The following is a 21,914-nucleotide window of genomic DNA, read 5'->3' on the forward strand; positions in this document are numbered from 1 at the left end:
GCCCTCGCCCCTGCAGGACTGGCCAATCCGCTTCACTGCTGGGCTCCCCACAGGTGGTCAAAGAAAAGCATTAGCAATGATCTAAGCACCCCAGGCTGCTAAGGAGCTAAGAGAGGGTCAAAGACTTCACTGGGACAGATAAGAGTTTCTCCTGCCCCATGGCCCCAGGGTCTTTGATATTTTTTTTTAAAGATTATCTATTTGAAAGGCAGAGAGAGACACAGAGAGAAAGAGAGGTCTTCCATCTGCTGGTTCATTCCCTGAATGGCCGCAATGGCCAGCGCTGCGCCAAGCTGAAAGCAGGGGCCGAGAGCTTCATCCGGATCTCTCACATGGGTGCAGGGGCCCGAGTACTTGGGCCATCTCTTGCTGCTTTCTCAGGTGCCTTAGCAGGAAGCTGGGTGGAAAGCAGTGCACCCTGATATGGGATGCTGCCGTCGCAAGTGAGGGCTTAATCCGCTACGCCACACCTGCCAGCTCTGGCCCCAGCTCCCAGCCCGCGAGCTCTCTCCTCTCACCCGTCTCCCCAGTTCCAGGTGGCTTTCCCTTGGCTCTGTCAGTTTCCCACTTTCCCTTTCGTCCTTGGCTCTCTGCTTCCCCTGCTGGCCGGCCACAGGCTCTCCATGGGGGAAACCAAGGTCTCCAAGGGTTAGGCAGCCAAGGAGTGTGCATGTGGCAGGATCAAGGTGCCAGGTGAGAGTTTGGGGTGGCCGCAGCCAGGGAGGGGCAGGCCAAGGCACCCTGCCCAGAAACTGAAGGTGGGGTGGGGAGTCCTCCCAGACTTCCTCCTACCCAGTGACCCCTGGGCAGGTGACTGCAGGAAGGAGCTGCCCATGGGTGCTGTGTGCAGTGTGTAGGAGCGACCTGTAGGTGCTCACCAGCCTGGGGTTTGGTCAGGAGTTCTGATGCTGGCAAATATTCTCCGAGCATGTTGAATTGCACACACAGTTGGAATAACAAACTGGGTTAGGCCTGTGGGCCTCAACTGGCTGCAGCTCCCTGCCCCGCCCTGCCCTAAATAAGCAACCTTATTAGCTGTTACTATGGCCCAGCCAGGAAAGACAGTCAGAGAATGGCCTCGGGCCTGGGCTCGGAACTTCTTGGTTCAGCAGGAATGAGAGAGAGGGGCAAGAAGCAGACACCAAGCTCCCGACCCCTGTGCCAGCCCCCCAGGGTCTGGGCCTCCCTGTGCACTGGGGCCTGCAAGCGCTTCACTCCGCAAAGCCCTACCTGCCAGCAAAGGGCCCGTAGGAGCTGAGACCCCAGCAAGGGTGCACGCAGAAGGCTGGGGTGGGGTGGGGGTGCTCAGGCCTTTGGTGGCTGATGCCTTTGGTGGCTCCACCGGGGTCCAGATTAAAGTCATTGTCACCAAGGACGTTGAGTGGAAAAGGACCCGCGGGGGTGTTCCTGCTGCCCCACCCTGGAAATAACACTGACTGACCCAGGACGTGGGGCTCACCCACGCTACTGACCTGGCTGGGGGAGGAGACGAAAGGTCACCAGGAGGAAGCTGACTGCTCCACGCAGCGGCCCGCACACTGCTGACAGCCGCGAACCTTGTACCTGGGATGAGAGGCGGTTCTGCTGGACGGAAGTGGGGGAGGAGGGGCGGGGCTGTGGGGTTCCCAGGCTTCGCGGTTCAGGATCTTCCGTGGCCGCCCCACTCCCATCCCCCACCTATCCCACCCTCCTCCGGCACAAGTGACCCACCTAGGGTCACTTGCACACCAGCCTGGAAGGGGATGCCCGAGAGCATCCCAAGCAAGCTGAGTTCCCCGGAACAGGAGACCGTGGTCGGGCTCCTGAGGCTGATGGGAGGAGGTGGACAGGGGCTCGGGAGACGCCGCTGGGCTCCCAAGGCAGAGAGGAAGTAAGGAGGGTGGGCTAGGGACTGCTGTCCCTGAGGATGGGGACACTGGGGACAGAGGAGGACAGAGGCAGAGAGACTCTGACCCTGCCACCAGGAGCCTCACTAGCTTTGCGACGCACCCCACATGAAATCTTCTCGTCCTTTCCACAAGTAAGCACATGGCCCTACTCCTTATTTTATTAACTTAACCCTCACTCCAGGCCCACCATCCTACCAGGTTGTTGGGACATGTTTAATTTCGATCCTTCCTGGGCTTGTGCAAAAGTCCTGGGGTTCCTCAGAGCGAATCTGCTTGTATTTTGTTTTTTTTTAAATGAGGAGACTGGGTTGAATGGAGAGGTTACTCCTCCATCACATCACTGCTTCCTCACGGAGCTGGCCCTGAATCTGGGGTGCTGGATGCTCCCGGACATCCCAAACCTTGGGGAGCTGGGCGGGCCATTCAGCGAAGTGTCCTAAGCTGGACAGAGCCCACGCCCATGCTTCCTGGCCCTGCCTGCCTGCCTCTGTAGCACAGCACCTGCAGCTGAGCTCCCTGTCTTCTCGGGGAATCCTCCCTCTTTGGCTGTGGTCACTGAAGATTTTCACTAAGTGTCAATGTGGCCCTCGGTGACCCCCACTTGTAGTTAAGTGGATGGGGTGCGTCTGGTTTCAGGCATTCTTGACTACCCGAGGGTGCATGTCATCATGGAGATGGGTTGGCCATGTCCCCTCTCTCTGCCCCTCTCCCTGGTGCCCCTTCTCCAAGAGGAGGCAAGCTCTTTATTACACAACACATCTCTGTGCCCTAACTCCTGGTCACTTTAACCCCGCATGGCTCTGGTGCTGGGCCAGCATCTGCCGAGGAAGCTCAGTGCCAGCTGACGCTGTGGGGTCTTCCAACACCACCGCGATCCCCCTGGCCAGACAGCTTGGCCTGGCTGGGAGGGGCCTGCAGAGCTCCCCAACATCAAGTCCCCCAACAAAGGACCAAGGCCTCTCTTCTCTCTTGTGCTTGGGACCATCTGTCCACCTTTCCTGACATGCACACTTCTGTGTAACCTTGGACAGGGCACGTAATGCTCTGTACATGTCTCCCTGTTAACAAGGGCCAATCATTGTGCTTACCTGTTCTTATGAGGTTTGAATGGAATTATTTATATAGCAGACGTAGAATGGGGCCTGGCACAGGGCAGGTGCACAGAGTAGGCCTGCAGTGCAGGTGTAACAGCAGGACCAGGCGCACCTTGAACTCTTTGAAAAAGTGCATCCACTGTCCTTTGCCTTTCATTGGGAGGGGCTTTAGACACACCTGCACACTCTGATCCAGTGTTGGCTGTGGAGATGGCTCCTCCCCCTAAGATAGCCTCTGTCAGGTCCACGTGGGAACCCTCAGGTCACTGGGCCCCTGGATTCCAGGGCCAGCCTTTGTGTGCCTTAGCTCCACCCTGGCTTGCGACTTCCTCTTCCCTGGCTTCTTCTCTGGCTCCCTCCTTCCTCTACGCCCCCTACCGGCAGCTCCTGGGGCATCTGAAGTCCAGTTTCAGTGGTCCCTCTGGGAATATCCTGAAGCCAGTCCTCTTGGATTCCATTTTCATTCTCACACGCCGGCCACCGTCTCTTCCCTATTGTGGAAGAAGGAACGGTGCAGCTAAGCCAAGAGCATCAAGTGGCGTGGCGCTGGCCTCGGCCTCCCTGCTGGTGGCTCCATGACAAATGGCCCTGTTTGCATCTGGCTGCCCGGCAGGGGCCTGAGAGCCTGCTCTCCATTAGCGCCCGTGGAGCCAGGCACACGTGGGGAGTCTCATCTACACCCAGGGAATCATCCAATTACATTGATCAAAGTATCATTTTCTTGCAGCTTGCCTAATGGCCAGGACTGAGGCTCTGTCCCTGGCGGCTTCATTGTCTGCACGGCTCCCCAGCCCACGGTGGGGAAGCAGCCAGGGCCACCCCTCCATCTCTTTGCTCTGTGATCTCCTGGAGACCCTACCCATCTTTGTTCCCTTCCTATAACGGACACCAGCAGTGGCTTCAGTGAGCCTCTCCTGTGACAGTAGCCCTAGCATCATTTTACAGGTAGATAACATGGCTCAAGTCACTTGTCTATTCTGCCAGAAACAGCCAGGATTTAAACTGGGGTTTCTGTCCAGAATCCATGCCTGTCATATCGCCTTGCGATAGGGTCATCCCCTATTCCGTATTGCGCTGTCGCTACCAAGGATAAGGCATCTTTCTGCCCCCAGTACCCACCTCATGCCTGCACATAGGACCCACCAACTTTTAATGAAACTCTGGTTTTAAAATGTGTTCTCAGGATTTACTCTGAGTCCCACAGGTGGGATGACAGCTAAACTGGATACTCTACAGGCAGAGAATGCCCATGCTTTCCATGTTAAAGGGTCAAACAATGGGGAAAACCTGAACTTGTTCCTACCGAGGCGAGCCGGAGTCACTGCCTATGATGGTCCCTCCGCTGGAGCGGTCTGCACAGGAGGGAATTGGCTCTGGGTCAGCTTCTGCACCTCCACGTGGCTGCACCCGCTGTTAGCAGGAGATTGCAATTTGGTGGCTGGTGGTCACCAAGTGTCCCCCACCCCCGACAAGGACACCTGTAAAGCCCCGCGACTCAGAGTCGGGGGCGCCCTCTAGTGGTGGGAGGACTCACATGGGCCGAGATCAGTGCAGCGCACCGGGTGGGAAGGTGCTGTGTCTCAGCGCATGCGCCGCCTGGTCCCACGAGGGCAGCCATGACAGCGCCTCCCAGTGTCTCGCCCTGTGAGGAAGTTAGTGTGCTTTTCTGGTGCTCAACTGGAGAGTCCCTAAGGTTGTCTTCGTCCCAGTGTTGCAAGTTTGGCGAGAAATAGGGCGGCAGCCGTTTAACACACATCGAATGGTCACTGTAGATTTGGCCGTGAGCTGGACAGCGTCGTGGCCTCGCACTGGACACAGCGCTGCTCGGCCCAGGTAGTGCTAGCCTCATTGTACACACGCGGAAACGGAGGCTTGGCGAGACTGAGCAACATGCCCGCCGTGGCCCAGTAGGAGGCAGAACTGGGGGGTCAAACCCAGGCTCCCAGATGGCAGGTTGGGCAGGAACGAGGCCTGGCCGGCTCTGCTCTCGATCGCAAGCGCTGGCGTGGATGTGGGCGGAAGGGGACTATATCCCTGGGCAGTCAGACACTGAGAAGGATGCACGGGTGGGCCGGAAGGCAGGCCTGCAAATAGGCCCCAGGAGCAAGAGGCATCGCTGCGAGCCCCTCCCTCCCACCGCTCTGAGAGGTCCTGCATAGGGGAGAGCGCCCGGTGCTGCGAGTGACCACATCCTTGTGTCTGTCTGTCTCTCCGCAGGTGGACAGCCCCTTCAGCTCGGGCAGCCCCTCCAAAGGGCTCTTCTCCAGAGGCTCCCATCCCCGGCCCTCCAGCCCCGTGTCTGCTCCCGTGAGGCCCAAGACCAGCCCCGGATCTCCCAAAACCGTGTTCCCCTTCTCCTACCAGGAGTCCCCCCCGCGCTCAGCTCGCCGCATGAGCTTTAGCGGGATCTTCCGCTCGTCGTCCAAAGAGTCTTCGCCCAACTCCAACCCGTCTACCTCTCCCGGGGGCATCAGGTTTTTCTCCCGCTCCAGAAAAAGTAAGACAATGATGCTATGGTTTCAGGTGGGTGTCGGGCTGCTGGGGACATTTTCCGTGGCGGCTGGGCCATGGTGACTGTTAGTGGCTGGGTGCCGGGTGCACAGGTCTGCGTCCATCTCGCCTGCGAACAAATCCAAGCTCTCTGCAGAGCGAATTCACTCTCTGCCTGTCACTGTCTTCCTGCGCCGACCTGTCAGAACCCAATCTTTCCTGCACACACCCCGATGCTCACAGTATGAACGCAAGGACACTGGCCTCTCCGAAATGCAGTGTTGGCTGGAGCTGAGGCTAGACCCCAGGGGTCAGAGGGCCGGCCTCAGCTTTGACTGATGCATCCTCTCACCTCCTAGGGTACGGTATTTTGGGAACCTGGGTGGGTCCTGACTTCCTTGTATTTTGGTCTGGGGGCAGCAGGGAAGGGAGGCAGGGTGGATCTGCTGCAGAGATGGGAAGCAGATAACGTGTGTGCGGCAGAGCCCCTTAGGCTCACGGGTATTTGTGATCTGAAGATAGAGTGTGCTCCCTTGAGCCCTGTGGATCATAGCAGGAGATATATGAGACTACTGCAAAGCACTCATGGAAAATGGACTAAGATAAATGGTTGCGATACCAGTTAGGACCCCCATCAGAGTGTCTGATTCCAGCTTCCTGCTAACGTGGCCCCCAGAGGCAGTGATGATGGCTCCGGTAACTGAGTTACTGCCACCCCATGGAGACCTGGGTTGAGTTCCCATTCCTGGCTTTGGTCTCCCCCACCCCAGGCTGTTGTGGGAAGCGAAATATTGGATGGGAGCTATCTGTGTCTTTCTGTGTCTCTGCCTCTCATATTTGCAAGAGAGAGAGAGAGAGAGAATTTTGGTACAACGGCCAATGTTGTGGCATAGGAGGTAGAGCCGCTGCCTGTGGTACTGGCATCCTGTAAGGGCACCGGTTCATGTACCTGCTGCTCCGCTTGCAATCCAGCTCCCTGCTAATGGCCTGGGAAAAGCAATGGAAGATGGCCCAAGTGCTTGGGTCCTTGCCATCCATGTGGGAGACCCGGAAGAAGCTCCTGGCTCCTGGCTTTGGCCTGGCCAGCTCTGGCTGTTGAGGCCATCTAGGGAGTGAGCCAGTGGATGGAAGATCTGTTTGTCTCTGTCTCTCTCTCTCTCTCTGTAACTCTGACTTTCAAATAAATAAATAAATCTTAAATTTTGGTGCAAAAATAATTTTGGAATCCCTGCACAGTTTCTTTGTGATAGGCATTTTCCACAGACTTTTTGAAGACTCCCCGTATGCACGAATTTCAGAATTTTTCACACCAAAGTAAACTTTCTATTAATTCCTTTTCCCATGAGCTTTTTGAAGTGCCCTCCAATAAGGAAGGCAAGCTTGCCCCTAAGCATCAGAGGTGTGGGTGGTGTACCTTTCTCCTCAGGTTGTATTTGCCCCCAGACTGCAATGGTGGAGCGATACTTGACCTGCAGGGTCAGGCAGAGCATGTAGGAATTTAATTGGTTTATAAGGAGAGGAAGAAGAGAGATTGTCTCTTCTTTACTTGTGTATGTGTATGGTGTGGGGTATTGTTTCTAGTCCCTCTAAAATCATCTCTAAAAAAAGATTATCTATTATTTATCTGAAAGCAGAGTTATGGGGCAGAGGGGTGGAGTGGAACTGACGGAGAGAGAGAGAGAGAGAGAGCTTCCATCTGCAGGTTCACTCCCCAGATGGCCACAGTGGCCAGCAGTGGGACAAGCTGAAGCCAGGAGCGTCATCCGCATCTCCCACGTGGGTGGCAGCGTGCAAGCACTTGGACCATCTCCACTGCTTTCCCAGGCAGTTAGCAGGGAGTGGGATAGGAAATGGAGCAGCTAGGACACAAACCCATATGGGATGCCCGAGTTGCGAGCGGCAGCTTTACCCACTACACCGTAACACCAGCCTGTAAGAGCATCTCAAAATGAGAGCTTTTCTGCCTGTCCGTGAGCCTAACTGTAAATACACACATCCTGTGATGAGGCATTGGGAGGATGACAAAGCGATGGTTCTCCCTGGAAAGTTGTTAGGAACTGTGTCTACCAAGCCCTGGAGGGAGCAGAATGTCACAGCAGTGAGGTCACAAAGCTCTAGAGAGCACCCCAGGTTTCTCGACAGCATCCTGTGTTGTGAAATATTTCATCATGCCCCACATCTGATACCTAAATCAGGGCCTGTTTCTTGACAGGTGGCGTCAGACCTGTGTTGGTTACAACAGGTTGCATTTGCTTTCTAGGGTTGCTTTAACAAAGCACCACAAACTGGGGTGGAGTGGGAGACTTAAAACAGCAGACGTTTTTCTCTCACAGCTCCAGAGGCCAGAAGTCCAAGGTGAGGTGTGGGCAGGACCAGGTTCCCTCTGAAGTTGCCAGGGGAGGTTCTGCTCCATGCCTCTCTCCCGGCGTCTGGTGTTGCCAGCAATCCGTGGTGTTCCTTGGCTTGTAGACGCATTACTCACATCTCTGCTTCCATTGCCACGCGATGTTCTCATGGATCTCTCTCCTCTTCTTACAAGGAGGTTGTGTTGCATTAAGGGCCTCCTCGACTCTTGTATGACCTCATCTTAATTAACTACATCTGCAACAGCACAGTTTCCAAAAACAAGATCACGTTCTAAGGTTCTGGGAATGACATAGATTTTTTATTTAAAGATTTATTTTATTTATTTGAAAGACAGAGTTACAGAGAGATGTAGAGACAGAGAGAGAGGTCTTCCATCCGCTGGTCCACTCCCTAGATGGCTACAATGGCCAGAGCTGCACCGACCCAAAGCCAGGAGCCAGGAGCTTCTTCCAGGTCTCCCATGTGGCTGCAGGGGCCCAAGGACTTAGGCCATCTTCCATGGCTATCCCAGGCCATAGCAAAGAGCTGGACTGGAAGAGGAGCAGCTGAGACTAGAGTCGGAGCCCATATGGGATGCCTGCACCTCAGGTCAGGGCGTTAACCCACTGCGCCACAACCCCGGCCCCATGACATAGATATTGATGCAAATTCTACACAACCCAGGACACCACTTATACAGGAAAGGCCAAGATTGCTAATTCACATTGCCAGTTGTGGTCATCCTGTTAGGATCCGAGATATTACTGAAGGCAGAAGGAGCAGGCCAGATAGAGAGGCCAGATAGAGATAGGGGAGGGTTGGTGGGTGCAAGGGGGCAGGATGAACCAGGCTCACCATCTCAGCGTGAACTCCCTGCCATGCACTGGGTTTGGGGTGTGAAGAATGTTTTCCTAAGCCACTGAAGGTTCATTGGCCCCACAGGCCAGTTCCTCACTCTGATGATGGCAGAGATTCTGGGACGTCCAGGAGCTCCTTCTAGTAAGGCTCAGTCATTTCATAAATAAGCGGTGAGGGCATGACATTAATTTGGAGGCCGGGGATGATCAGGGAGAGGGGGTGCCGACTACTTTATTGGAGCAACCTTGGCCGAGTAGCACATGCTCACACACTGCTGCCCAGGCTGAGCCCCCAGGAGTGGCTGCCGGCCAAGCCTTGTCCCTCTGCACACCCATGTTCCCGGGACCAGATTGGCTGCTCCATTAATGCCGATGTTTCCTCCATGGTCTTGCAATCAGTGGCGGTGTCCAAGGGAGCTCATAGGTGGCCCACAGACACTGCAGGAAGTCAAGCAGAGGGTGGGTCACGCCACTCGTGGGCTCCCACAACAAGTGTGTGTAGGAAGAAAACCTAGGCTGGAGAAATTAAAGGGCTTGCTCTGACTCCCCCATCTGGTGAGAGGCGGCCCTGGGACCAGAAGCCAGGTCTGCAACTTCGTCGGTGTCAGTTCTTCATGCAGCACCCTCTGAAGGCTGGAGGTGAGCGTGGCAGGTCTTCTCAGTGCGTGCAGGAGGCGCATCACTCAGATGGACTCTGTGTTTCCCCTTTCTACGTAAAACGAGGACGCGTGTGCCTGTGGGATGGGGGCCGCCTCCATTCTTCTACACACCCTACGTGGCTGTGGGATCATCATACCTTTCTTTAAGTTTGTGTGATTGGTTCTTAAGATACACCTTTCTTCTTCTACCCAGCTGTGTCAACGTTGTCCAGAGGTTAGGACAGACAGCACTTGTATTTGTACGCAGAAGTGGGGTCAAGGCTGCCCTCATGAAACAGGTGTCCGAGGCATCTCCAGCTGACCCCAAGTGGTCCTTGTCTGGGAGAAGGTAGACTCGCCTTGTTGGGCAGTGATGTTGCTGTGTCAACTGAATGTGTTGGAATTGTTCAGTGGAAAGACAGGATTCCTGCCTCCAAGGGCCCCTAGCCAGGCGAACAGAGGCTTTGGCAGATGGGACTAGGTGTTGCGCTGCTGAGGGCTGTGCCGAGTTAAGACTGGGCAGCCCTACTTTGTGGGTGAGGCCGGACAGTGTCCTAGAGAACCTGATGGTTGCAAGGTGGCTGGAGCAAGATGAGGGAGTTTGTGAGCTGGCGCCAGTGAGGAAAAGCGCGAGTCTCTGGTAGGTTCTGTCACCCTCCTGGCCACCTCTAGATCACTCTCCTGCCAGCAGCTGCACGGAGCCCCCCATGGAAGAGGGGAAAAGGAAGGTGTAAGAGAGAGAAGGAAAAAGAAGAGCAGGAGGAGGCCCTGTAGGCTGGTGGTCCTGGCAGAGCTGAGCGCTGGGCACTGGGAGATGGGGGAGGATGACCCTGTCTCCCAGCTCACATGGCTGTGATGTCACTGGGACACCGAAGTGTAATCTTATGGGGACCATCGTTGTATATGCAGTTCATCAGTAACCAAAATATAATTCTGTGGTGCATTACTGTACATTTGTTTGGGTGCATATATGTGTATATATATGACCACATCATGTATTTCCACTGTGTGTATGTGTGATACTGTATGTGTATGTGAAACATACATACACATATATATGTATTTGTATGCATGTTTGTATGTGTGGGCACATGTGTGTATACAAGTCTGTGGGTGCACATACATCTCTTACCTTTATTTTTTTTTTAAAGATTTAGTTGTTTATTTGAAAGGCAGTGTTACAGAGAGGCAGAGAGAGAGAGAGAGAGAGAGAGAGAAAGTCTTCCATCCACTGGTTCACTCCCCAAGTGGCTGCAATGGCTGGAGCTGGGCCAATCCCAAGCCAGGAGCCAGGAGCTTCTTCTGGGTCTCCCACATGAGTGCAGGGGCCCAAGGACTTGGGCCATCTTCTACCGCTTTCCCAGGACATAGCAGAGAGCTGGATCAGAAGTGGAGCAGCTGGGACTTGAACCAGCACCTATATGGGATGCTGACACTGCAGGAGGCAGCTTTACTCGCTACGTCATAGCGCCTGTGCCACATGTCTTATCTTTAAAGGACATTTTTCAGGCTGCCGGTGGCAACCTGTAAGTGAAGGATTATGATTTTTTTTGATAGTTGAGTTGAAGAAAACTTTTGCTTTATCTGAGACATTCCAGTTTTTGAAGACTACGTTAATTTATTGACAACTAAAAATGAAAACGTAATGTATGTTGAAAAAAAATGGAGTGCCAAATCTGAGCTTTGCAGCAGTAGTGTGATGTGGGACAGAGGTGACAGGTGTTGGCAGGAAGCAGAGAAAGCAATGCCACCAAGATGCCAGGGGCACAGCTGATGCTCCTGCATAGGGGTCAAGGCTGCCAGGGGAAGTCGGGTGTGGCAGGGCTGGGAGAGGCTGAGCAGCGCAGGTGCTTCCACGAGCTGAGTGTGGAGACTTTGGCTGGTGGGGACATGAGAGTCCTGGACAGATGTGTGAGGAGTGCAGCCTGACCTGGGGCAGACTGGGCCACTTGTCCACGTGGGCTGCTGCGGCTTCGGAGCCCAAGCTGAGTGCTAGCTGTGGCCCCTGCCATCGGGGCCTGTGGATTACACAGGGAGACTTTCCCCCAGATTCTGTGTGTAATCTGAGAGGCAGACAGATGGAGAAAGAGGTGAAGAGCTCTTATCAGTTGGTTCCCTCCCTAAAAGCGCATTCCAGCCAGGACTGGGCCAAGCCAAAGCTGGGAGCCAGAAACTGAATCCATGTCTGTCTTGTGGGTGGCAGGGAGTCGTGCAGTTGAGCCAGCACTGCCGTCTTTCAGAGTTTGCATTAGCTGGAGGCAGGAACCGTGGTTGAAGTCAAACCCAGCTGCTCCAATATGGGCACAGGCATCCTAACCACTAAGCATGCTGTCCCCACCTCTACCCTTTCTATTTTCTGCTTTTAAATATTTATTTATTTATTTGAAAGGCAGAGCTACAGACAGAGAGGGAGAGAGAGAAAGGTCTTCCATCTGCTGCTTCACTCCCCAGATGGCTGCAACGGCCAGAACTGGGCCGATCTGAAGCCAAGAGCCAGGACCTTCTTCTGGGGTCCTGCAGGGCCCCAAGCACTTGGGCCATCCTCCACTGCTTTCTCAGGCCATCAGCAGAGAGCTGGATCAGAAGAAGAGCAGCCGGGACACGAACAGGCGCCCATATGGTATGCTGGCGCCACGGGCGGAGGCTTAGCCTATTACGCCACGGTGCCGGCCCCTGTCCAGTATTTTGTAGGCCCTTCAGTGTCTTCGGCTGGGTGTAATTTGTTAAGGCTGCTCTTTGCCATCTGGCTAGGCAGCCATGGCTGGGCTCGGGAAGGCTATGGCATGGCTCCAGGCTGCTCAGAAGGACAAGCGTTGATTACACTGGAGGCTTGGCTCCTTCAGAGAGGCCCGCTGGGATGGAGTGTTCAGACCAAAGCAAGCCTGGTCCCCATGGCAACTGCTCGGTGCCTGCCCTTGAACCCCTGTGCCTGGCTCCTTGGCGTTCCCCAGAAGAAAGCAGCCCTGCCAGAGTCCTGGAGCCAACGCAGCACAAAGGTCCTGAGCTGTGTCCAAGTGGGACTTGCAGTGCTTGCAGGCTGGGTGCTACTTGCCTGCGAGGGTCACCCTGAGCTCCGTCCACTTGGATTCTCATCGTGCTTGGCGTGAAGCTTGGGTGGAGGATATACAGCCTACCCGCTTTTCCCTTACCCAAAAATATGTTCCTGGATCGAGGGACCCAGGCCATACATTGCTCTCCACCACCCCAGAACTGTTCCCACGAAGTCGAGCTTGAGCATTAGGCCGTCGGCCTGGATGCAGGGTCTCTCCACGGAACAGCCCCGCTGACCCTGCTCTGGCCGTGGAAAGTGCCGTGAAGACATCGCTCATGACCCAGGTCCCCAAGGGGAATTTCCTGTCTGGACTTCACACCAGGAGTAGCTGTGCTTCTGATCGACTCGTCTGTCGTTGTCCACAGTGGACAGCATCATGTCTCAGCCCAGTTTTCCCTGTGTGCTCTCCCCGTTAGAAGTCTCCAAGCCAAATTTGAACAAAAAGCATTAAGGGTTGCATTTCTTGCCTTATTTTAGAGTTCAGTTTGGGTTATTATCCATTTCTTGCCTTATTTTAGAGTACAATTTGGGTTATTATCCATTCCTTGCCCTATTTTAGAATTCAGTTTGGGTTATTACCCATTTCTTGCCTTATTTTAGAATTCAGTTTGGGTTCTTATCCTTTTACTTTTACTCGACTAATTTTTCTTTTTTTTTAAGATTTATTTTATTTTACTTGAAAGTCAGAGTTACACAGAGAGAAGAGAGGCAGAGAGAGAGAAAGAGAGGTCTTCCATCTGATGGTTCACTCCCCAATTGGCCGCAACGGCTGGAGCTGCAACAATCCGAAGCCAGGACCCAGAAGCTTCCTCCGGGTCCCCCACGCGGGTGCAGGGGCCCAAGTACTTGGGCCATCCTCCACGGCTCTCGCAGGCCACAACAAAGAGTTGGACAGGAAGTGGAGTAGCCAGGTTTTGAACCAGCACCCATATGAGATGCTGGCGCTTCAGGCCAGGGCATTAACCCGCTGTGCCACAGCGCCGGCCCGACTCCAACTAATTTTTCAAATAAGGATGGCAGTTTATTGGGAGGATTAGGGGGTGTGGGTATTTATAGAGGTCAAAATAGAGCAGAATGCTGAGGACTTGGAGAGAAGGGAAGCAAACCCTCTGGCCCTGGGGGCCCAGCAGCAAGAACTCATGGGTCTTCCCAGGTGATCCATGTGGGAAGTTCAAGTTGTTGTGGCTCGCCACTTAGCATTCTGAATTCCTTACTATAGGATACCTGAGTGGCCCAGTTAGGATCCCTGTATGACCAGGGAGGAGTAGAGGGTTGGAGGAGTAGGCAGGCCCACACAGCAGAAAACACAGAGATCAAGAACTGGGAGTTAGGGTGGGAGACGCCAAGGTAAGAGGCCCAGGTGGAAACCCAACAGGCGGACACAACGTCGTACGCCTCCACTGCCCAGCACGCGTGCACACACAGCCTTCCCATGTTTACAGAGGCCCTGGTCCGACCATTCCCATCACTCCACAGCTGTAAGTGTGCACACTGCTTCCCCAAGGGAGGGTACCACAGCCATTACCATCAGGAGGTGTGACTGCTGGGCTGTTTTCTGAGTCCTCCATCCTCCCAAGGGTATGCCCATTTCTCCTCAGCTTGTCTTTCTGTCCTGTAACTTAGACCTGTGTGATAAACACAGAACCTGAAGTTTTACAGGCTCTGCAGGTGATGCTGATACACAGCGAGGCTTGGTAAACACAGCTTTCCAGTATTAGCCAGAAAGAAAGGGAAGCCAGAACTTGCCATCACTGTAATGGTAGAAGGGGAAAGCTGAGAATTCCGTTTCGGACGGTGTAAGAACAGGAGAGGGGATGCAGATGGAGAGGACTGTTCTAGAGCCTGCAGCCAGCGTGGGCCCAGAAAGTACCCAGGCTACCCGGCGTTCTTTGCCCAGATCTTTATCTGGAGGGAGCTCACCTCCCGGAGGGCCTGCTTGCACGCACGTGCTGCATCACTCACAGGTGTTTCTGCTGGGGCGGTGGCGTGTGGACTCATGGCTTGTCTCTCCAGTGCTTTCATCGAACTCCCTCCAGGCCTGCTGTACAGTAGCTAAGCTGCTTCCCTTTGATGGCCAGGGTGGGACACTCCAACCAAAACAACGCCGCCACTCTTCTGCCTCTTCCGTAATGCAGTGCTGAGCCAGCCACAGCTTGGGGACAAAAGCGAGCCAGGCAACTCTTTTCATAGAGTTGTGTAGGGGACTATTAATAACCCCCATTAAGACCTAGGTTGGGTGGAACCCAGTTCCAAATTCAAATTAACAAGAGACAGATTATGCACATGTGAGTTTCTTTTTTTAAGATTTACTATTAATTTGAAAGGGTTACAGTGAGAGAGAGGGAGAGAGAGAAACTGTCTATCCTCTGGTTTACTCCCCCAGTTGGCTGCAACGGCCACGCTGGGCCAGGCCTAAGCCAGGGGCCAGGAGCTTTATTTGGGTCTCTCATGTGAATGGCAGGGGCCCAGCACTTGTGCCATCTTCTGCTTTGCCCAGGCCATCAGCAGGGAGCTGGATCGGAAGTGGAGCAGCTGGGACACAAAGTAGCACCCATATGGGATGCTGGCATCACAGGAGCAGCTCTACCTGCTACCCCACAGTGCTGGCCCCTAGCATGTGTATTTCATATCTACACAGAGGACACCAGGGATGGTAGTTCTCAAAGACAACTTTAGCTCAATCCTTTGTATTTCAGGGAGGCGTATTCTGGTCTCCCAGCATCATCACACACAGTCACATCCACCTGTCTGTTCCCTCTGGCTGCTCTCACACAACAGCAGAGTGAACAGTGGCCACGGAGACTGTATGGCTCACAAAGTCTAAAATGTGTACCTTATTGACCTTGCTCTGGTACTGTACAAATTCTTTTTTTAAAAAAGATTTACTTTATTTATTTTAAAGACAGAGTTACAGAGAGAGGTGGAAGCAGAGAGAGAGGTCCTCCATCCACCAGCCCACTCCTCACATGGCTGCAATAGCCAGAGCTGCAACAATCCCAAGCCAGGAGCCAGGATCTTCTTCCGGGTCTCCCACGTGGGTGCAGAGGCCCAAGGACTTGGGCTGTCTTCTACTGCTATCCCAGGCCACAGCAGAGAGCTGGATCGGAAGAGGAGCAGTGAGGACTAGAACTGGTGCCCATATGGGATGCCAGCGCTTCAGGCCAGGGCTTTAACCTGCTGTGCCACAGCGCCGGCCCCTACACATTCTTAAGTGGCTATGTGGCAATAGAATTTTCCAGAACACTGAATCTATTGTCAAAAGATTTTATAGGGCTGGCATTGTGGTGTAGCGGATAAAGCCAATGCTGCCTGCAATGCCAGCATCCCATATAGGCACCGGTTTGAGTTTTGCTACTCTACTTCCCAACTGGATCCCTGCTAATGTGCCTGGGAAAGCAGCAGAGGATAGACGAAGACTGTGGGCCCCTGTACCCATGTGGAAGACCCAGAAGAAACTCCTGGCTGCTGGCTTCAGTCTGGCCCCATCTCTCTCTGTAACTCTACCTTTCAAATAAATAAGATAAATATTTTAAAAATGATTTAACAGCTTGTTTTAGGATGATCTTTCCTTTAGAGATGAGGAAAGGGAAGCACATGTCAATATGTTCACAAACTGCAAATAATGAGATTAAAGTTTTTTAAGCAAAAATACTCTGCATAGTCAGCAAAGTATGACCTCAAGAATGGTTTTGTTTCCTGTTACTAAACTTTGCTTCCCCAAATCACTGATTATAAATGCCTTCCATATGCATTCTAAGTGCATTATATGTAATAATTTTTCCTTCTATCTTCATAGCAGCTCTGTGAGGTCATTTTTTAACATTTCTGCCCAAGGAGAAGCTGAGAAAGAGAGGGTGAAGTGTTTGAGCAGAGGCCACACAGCTAGTAAGTTGCAGCCAAGGTTTTAACTCAGATCGTCCAATGAGCAGGTGCACGTTAACCCAGGTGCTAAGACAGAGTGGATGCGAGGAATAATGCATAAGCCAATGATGGGACAAGTATCCATTTAGGAAAATAAAAGCTCTAATGTTAGTCACTTTAGCTTAGAAAGTTCAGTCCCTCCTCCCTGACACTGCTAGAATCCCTCCTCTCTTCTGTGGCCTCAGGAGTGTGTCTCCCAGTCCCTTCCAGTCGCCTCTCCCAACCTGCTGGGAGAATGAAAACGTGAGTGTCTTGTTTACACAGAGGAGGAAGGAGCAGTGTTCTCTTAGGACTGTTGACATTGCTGTTGGAAACAAAGGCCTCTGGTTTGACCTCAACCAAAGAATGATTTTCTCCCTGTGAAGCTGAGTGCCTGCAGCCCTCCTGCTCAGCCTCTGAGTAACCAGCCAGCCCCCAGCAGATCTGCTGCTGATCTAAGAGCTCTGGGAACTGGCCCTGGTAGTTGGGCAGTTCATCTTCACACCCAAGTGCTGAGCAGGGCTTTGCAAGGTGCTTGTGAGGCAACACGAAAAATGAGGCCCGGCACCCCTCCCAGGCTCCTTGCACAAGGTGCAGAGCTGGCCTGTACCAGTGACCTGGAAGGAACCAGTTGTCTTGAATTGAGGAAGTCTGTGTGCAGCCTGGACAGTTTACTCTTCCTTCAGCAAGAATCAGTCACTCCTGACATTTTTAAAAATCGTCTTTGAAAGTTGCCTTCAGAGTCATAATGCATTCTTCAGAGTATCCCTGATGATGGGCAATCTTCGCCTTTTGAGGATAGATTTTGTTTTGCAAAGAGATATCTTTGAGAAAATAATATGAATTCATCTTTTTTTTGAAGATTTATTAATTTTATTTGAAAGGCAGAGTTACAGAGAGGCAGAAGCAGGGGTGGGGGCGTCTTCCATTCGCTGGTTCACTCCCCAAATGGCTGCAACGGTGGGAGCTGTGCTGATCTGTATCCAGGAGCCAGGAGCTTCCTCCAGGTCCCCCGCACAGGTGCAGGGGCCCAAGCACTTGGGCCATCCTCCACTGCTTTCCCAGGCCACAGCAGAGAGCTGGATTGGAAGTGGAGCAGCCAGGATGAGAACCAGTGCCCATATGGGATGCTGGCACCACGGGCAGCAGCTCCACCCGCCACACCACAACCCCGGCCCCTTAACTCATCTTTAAAAGTTAAGATGAGGATATAATTGTAGCAGTGTTGAAGCGCAATAATGAATCGCATTTCCTCATTAATTGTAAATTACCATTCAAAACTGGGGGACAGGAAGTGAACACACATCTACCTGTGCCCCACAAAACCAATGACTTCTCCAAGGCAAAAAGAACTCTGATGTCACAGACGCTCAGCCTCGTTGTTCTGGCCACACAGCTCCTGACGGGCCCTGTAGTAGGGCCCTGTTGTGAGTGTCGCCATCCAGCTACATCATAAAGGCCTTCCGTAGTTAACCGTTCTGCTTCAACTCCTGGAGTAGGCGTGGGGCAGAGCATAAAATAAGAGAATCTTTTCCAGTTGGATCCTCCTTCCTTTGCCTTTGTCTTTGAGTCTCAGTGAGCAAGATGTGTTGCAACACAAAAGCTGGGGCCAGAGAGGAAATGGGGGGAGACGCTGCCGATCCAGAAGTGTCACCCGACTGGCTGACTCAGCGCATTGAAGACTGTCAGCTGTGGGGAGCAACTCGGACTAGACTGAGTTACTGGAATTAAGACTTATTCTATGCATCTGCTCTCCCACAATATGGCGCTGAGAAGGGAAACAGCTTCTACACAGCTGCCTCCAGTTCAACCAATAAACTGTAGGACCTGCTCCTAATTGGAGGAGAGCAGCGTACTCGGCATGTGGGTAGCAGAGTTGGGATTGGTGGAAGAGGACTATAAAGGAGGAGAGAGACAACATGCACCAGGAACATCTAAGGGGAACATCTATCTGAAGGAACACCTGTGCAGCCCCCGAGAGAGCCGGCCGGCGGTGTGCCGCTCCCCCGCAGAAGTGGGGAATGTGGCAGAGGGAACCGCCCTTCCACGGAGGTGGAAGGGTCGGTAGCCAACCCGGGAAGAACCAGCAGCAAACCCGGGGAGGGCCGAGCAGACGAAAGAACAGCGCAGGGTCCTGTGTCGTTCCTCCACGAAGACAGGGAGCGACAGTCAGCCAGGATCGAGGCGCTGACCTTGTGAAGTCCTTGTCTCTTTCCTCGCAATGACTACTAACCATGGGCGATAATTGAATGATTTCACAGCCAGTCAGGCCCGACCACTCAACTGTAGAGGCTCTTTCCTGTCCCTCAGGCCCCTCCTGTGGGAGGTTCACACCTGCAGCAGGTCTTCCTGTCTGGGTTCATCTCCAGTGGTGCCTTCCCATGAGCCTCCCTGTTCTGCTGGGCATTTTCCCACCGACACCAGGAGAGAGTTTGGCCACACTGCTTAGAATCCTTCCTGGGCCACAGCCTGACCCAGCCCCGACAGCAGAGGGCCACTCACCTCAGGCCCAGGCCGGGCTACTTGCAGGAGGGGAGGTTGGTCATGAGAGAGGTGTGACTTGCAGCCACTCGGCCACCACAGGTTGCCTGTGGACACTGGCCCCACAATGGACGAAGGCTGGCGTCCCAAGTGGAGGCTGGAGTTGATTCTTCAGGTCTTGTTATTATTGCACTGGTCCGCCCAGCCTCCTCCAACCTGCCGGAAGGGTTACCTCTGGGCTCAGGTTGGACCACCACTGAAGGACCCAGAATCCATGTGGTTTCAGTTAGGGTGGACATGGGCACTGGGCTGTTGAAGGTCCAGCATGATGAGCATGAAGAGGGACAACTTGGGGCCCTGGCCCTCGCCCTGGGGAGGCTGAGCCATCCAGGGAGTGAGGTGAGTGGGTGGCCAGGAGCTGAGGGAGACAGCAGTGGGATCTGATAGAAGCAGCTGAATTATCAGTTGTATCTCATGAAATGTGAATTACATTTACTTGACTGGCCTCAAAGCACTAATCTTTGAGCAGAGCATAATAGTTTTTTAGAATTCTGGGTTGTTTGCCATGAATGATACTTGAGATATTTAGAAGCTATGTAGAGATATTGTAAGATCTGTAGGGTCTTTCACACTGATAAAAATGTAATGTCTTTTAATCCTTTAACTTTATCTCAGTAATAGAATCATCAGAGCAACTGCTTCTTGAATCATAATACATGTTTGTATTACTTACCTATTGCTGCATAACAGATTTTACTCCAAAACTTGGTGACTTAGAACAATAGTAATATGCTTTCATCATTCCATGGGTCAGGTATGTGGGTGTGCTTTACCTGGGTCCCTGGTTCTAGGTGTCTCACAGGATGCAGTCATCTCAAGACACTGTTAGGAAATACTCATTTCCCACTCTGGCTCTCTTGTGGTTGCTGGTGGAATTCAGATCCTCATGGGCTGTTGGCTGGAGGTCCCTGGCTAGGTGAATCTCTCTCTGTGGAGTGGCTCATAACCTCAGAGGAGGCAGGTGAAAGAATGAAGAAGTGCCAACAGGGCAGAAGTCACTGCTCTTTTGAGAAAGAAACAGATAGACGGAGCTCCTGTGCACTGGTTCGTTCCCCTAAATGCTCACAACAGCCAGAGCTGAGCTGAGTCAAAGCCAGGAGCCAGGAAGTCAGTCTGGGTCTCTGTGAGTAGCAGGGAGCCAGCTACTGAGCCATCACCGGCTACATTCCAGGGTCTACATTGTCAGGAAGCTGGAATCCGAATCGGAGCCAGGACTTGATCCCAGCCCTCTGGTATGGGATGCAGGTCTGCCTGCCGCTTAAGCCCTAGGCCAAATGCCCACTCCTAATCTCAGAAGCGACACACCACCACTTCAGCTTTATTCTGCTCGTTGAAACGGAGTTAGCCCTCAGACACAGACTCACTGGGAGCCATCTCAGGGGGAGTCCTCAGAATCTAGAACTATTAGGTCTCCAGGTGGATAGGGCCAGGAGGTGCCGCTGGCCTCACCCTTCCTCGTCAGCCCCTCCCCCAAGTCTCTCACCATACTCATGCCGCCAGAGTGCCTGCTCCTGTAATCGGTGGCCAGCATTTGTTGCGGTCTGCCAGCATCTTTGACCTTGACTCATCTCTGAGACTTCCTGATGGACCAAGGGCAGTATTTGTGAGTGGAAAGAGAGGGTCTGGAGACATCCATGCTGCCTTCTCGTTCTGCCTGATCGTGGCCTGGAACTTGAGATCTGACACACGGTGTGGTAAGAACTTGATCCTGGCACTGACTGCAGCCTTGAGGTTCTCTCTGGAGAGGCCTGAAGACCAGGGGTTCCAGGCTCCCCTGATGAACACTGGCCACTGATTCCTTTGAGCCTTCCTAATGGGTTTGTGGCGGGGCCACTTCAGCTGTATTTGCCTTAGCTCTAGGATGCCCTGCGATTTGAGGCTGGCTTCCTGAGGCCCTGACAAGGGGCTGGATGGGGTAGCCTGGAAGCTTGCGAGAGTTCAGCAGTCCTTGACCATGTCCCAAGCCAGTGGGCAACTGTGAGAAAGCTGGGCAGATCACTTCCTTCTCCTTTCCCCTCCCTGTGGCCCCCCAAGCAGTCAGGAGGATGAAGCTCCTGGGCGGAAGCACGCTTTGTTTTTTTGTAGCTTGCTGCTCGTCCACAGTCAGAATACAGCGCGTTTCTTTGCAACTCCTCCTGCTGATCCTCCTCCTCACCTGATACTGTGTCTTTTTTTTTTTTTTTTTAACAGGCAGAGTGGACAGTGAGAGAGAGAGACAGAGAGAAAGGTCTTCCTTTTGCCGTTGGTTCACCCCCCAATGGCTGCTGCGGCCGGCACACCGCGCTGATCCGAAGCCAGGAGCCAGGTGCTTCTCCTGGTCTCCCATGGGGTGCAGGGCCCAAGCACTTGGGCCATCCTCCACTGCACTCCCTGGCCACAGCAGAGAGCTGGCCTGGAAGAGGGGCAACCGGGACAGAATCCGGTGCCCCAACCGGGACTAGAACCCGGTGTGCCGGCGCCGCTAGGCAGAGGATTAGCCTATTGAGCCGTGGCACCGGCTGATCCTGTGTCTTAATCCTGGCCTCGGGCTCTGCTTTCTGAAGGAAGTCATCTGAGGAAAACAGAGGCTGTCGGGGAACAGGAACCTGCAGGCAGCAGCACTTAATTATGGCTCCAGGGTCAGAGGCGGGAACCCAAGCATCCGCTGACTCTTGGCTTTGGGCAGATCTACGATAGAAAGTCTTGTGTTTTGTTTTTTGTTTTGTTTTTAAAAAGTCTGTGAGGAATGACTCATGTCGCAGAGTGACCTGCCACAGGATTGAACAATTACCCAGTGCTCCCTGAGCCTCCGTGTTGAGTCAGTCTGGTCGATGAGGAAATGTTTGGACAGTGCGTGTCCCTTTGCTAGGACTGCCGTAACAGAGAATATTAACAAATGCATCGTCTCCAGTTCTGGAGGCTGGAGTCCGCGATGCAGGCGTGGTGGGCTGGCTCCCTCTGAGGCTGAGAGGAGGACACTGTTCCAGCCTCCCTTCCAGCTCCTGGTTTGCTGGCGAACCTGAGCATTCCTTGGCTTGGGGTCACATCACCCCAGTTTCTGCCTTCATCTTCACATGGTTGAGTGTGTGTGTGTGTGTATGTGTGTCCAAATGTCTCCTTTTCATAAG

General features: G+C 53.3%; 1 protein-coding gene and 1 long non-coding RNA gene across 6 annotated transcripts in view; one reads left to right on the forward strand and one right to left on the reverse strand.

Annotated features, from left to right (window-relative positions):
• Nucleotides 1–21,914, forward strand: part of PRKAG2 (protein kinase AMP-activated non-catalytic subunit gamma 2) — a 312,250-nt gene that overhangs the window by 87,687 nt on the left and 202,649 nt on the right. For 4 of the 5 annotated variants that reach the window (XM_051857058.3, XM_051857059.3, XM_089299508.1 and 1 more), the window contains exon 3: nt 5,201–5,480. In XM_051857058.3, coding sequence (XP_051713018.1) covers nt 5,201–5,480 — 280 coding nt within the window. Of the gene's footprint in view, nt 1–5,200; nt 5,507–21,914 lie in introns of all 5 variants that reach the window. The other variant, XM_070077300.2, reaches the window with a different exon arrangement.
• On the reverse strand, nt 17,102–17,838 carry LOC149125365 (uncharacterized). The gene is made up of 2 exons (XR_016210389.1): nt 17,577–17,838; nt 17,102–17,345 (listed from the first exon to the last, which is right to left on the reverse strand). It is a non-coding gene; the product is annotated as an uncharacterized LOC149125365 (long non-coding RNA).

This window comes from Oryctolagus cuniculus, chromosome 7, assembly GCF_051225735.1.
Source record: "Oryctolagus cuniculus isolate XC-2025 breed Fujian yellow rabbit chromosome 7, ASM5122573v1, whole genome shotgun sequence".
Lineage (NCBI taxonomy): Eukaryota > Metazoa > Chordata > Mammalia > Lagomorpha > Leporidae > Oryctolagus > Oryctolagus cuniculus.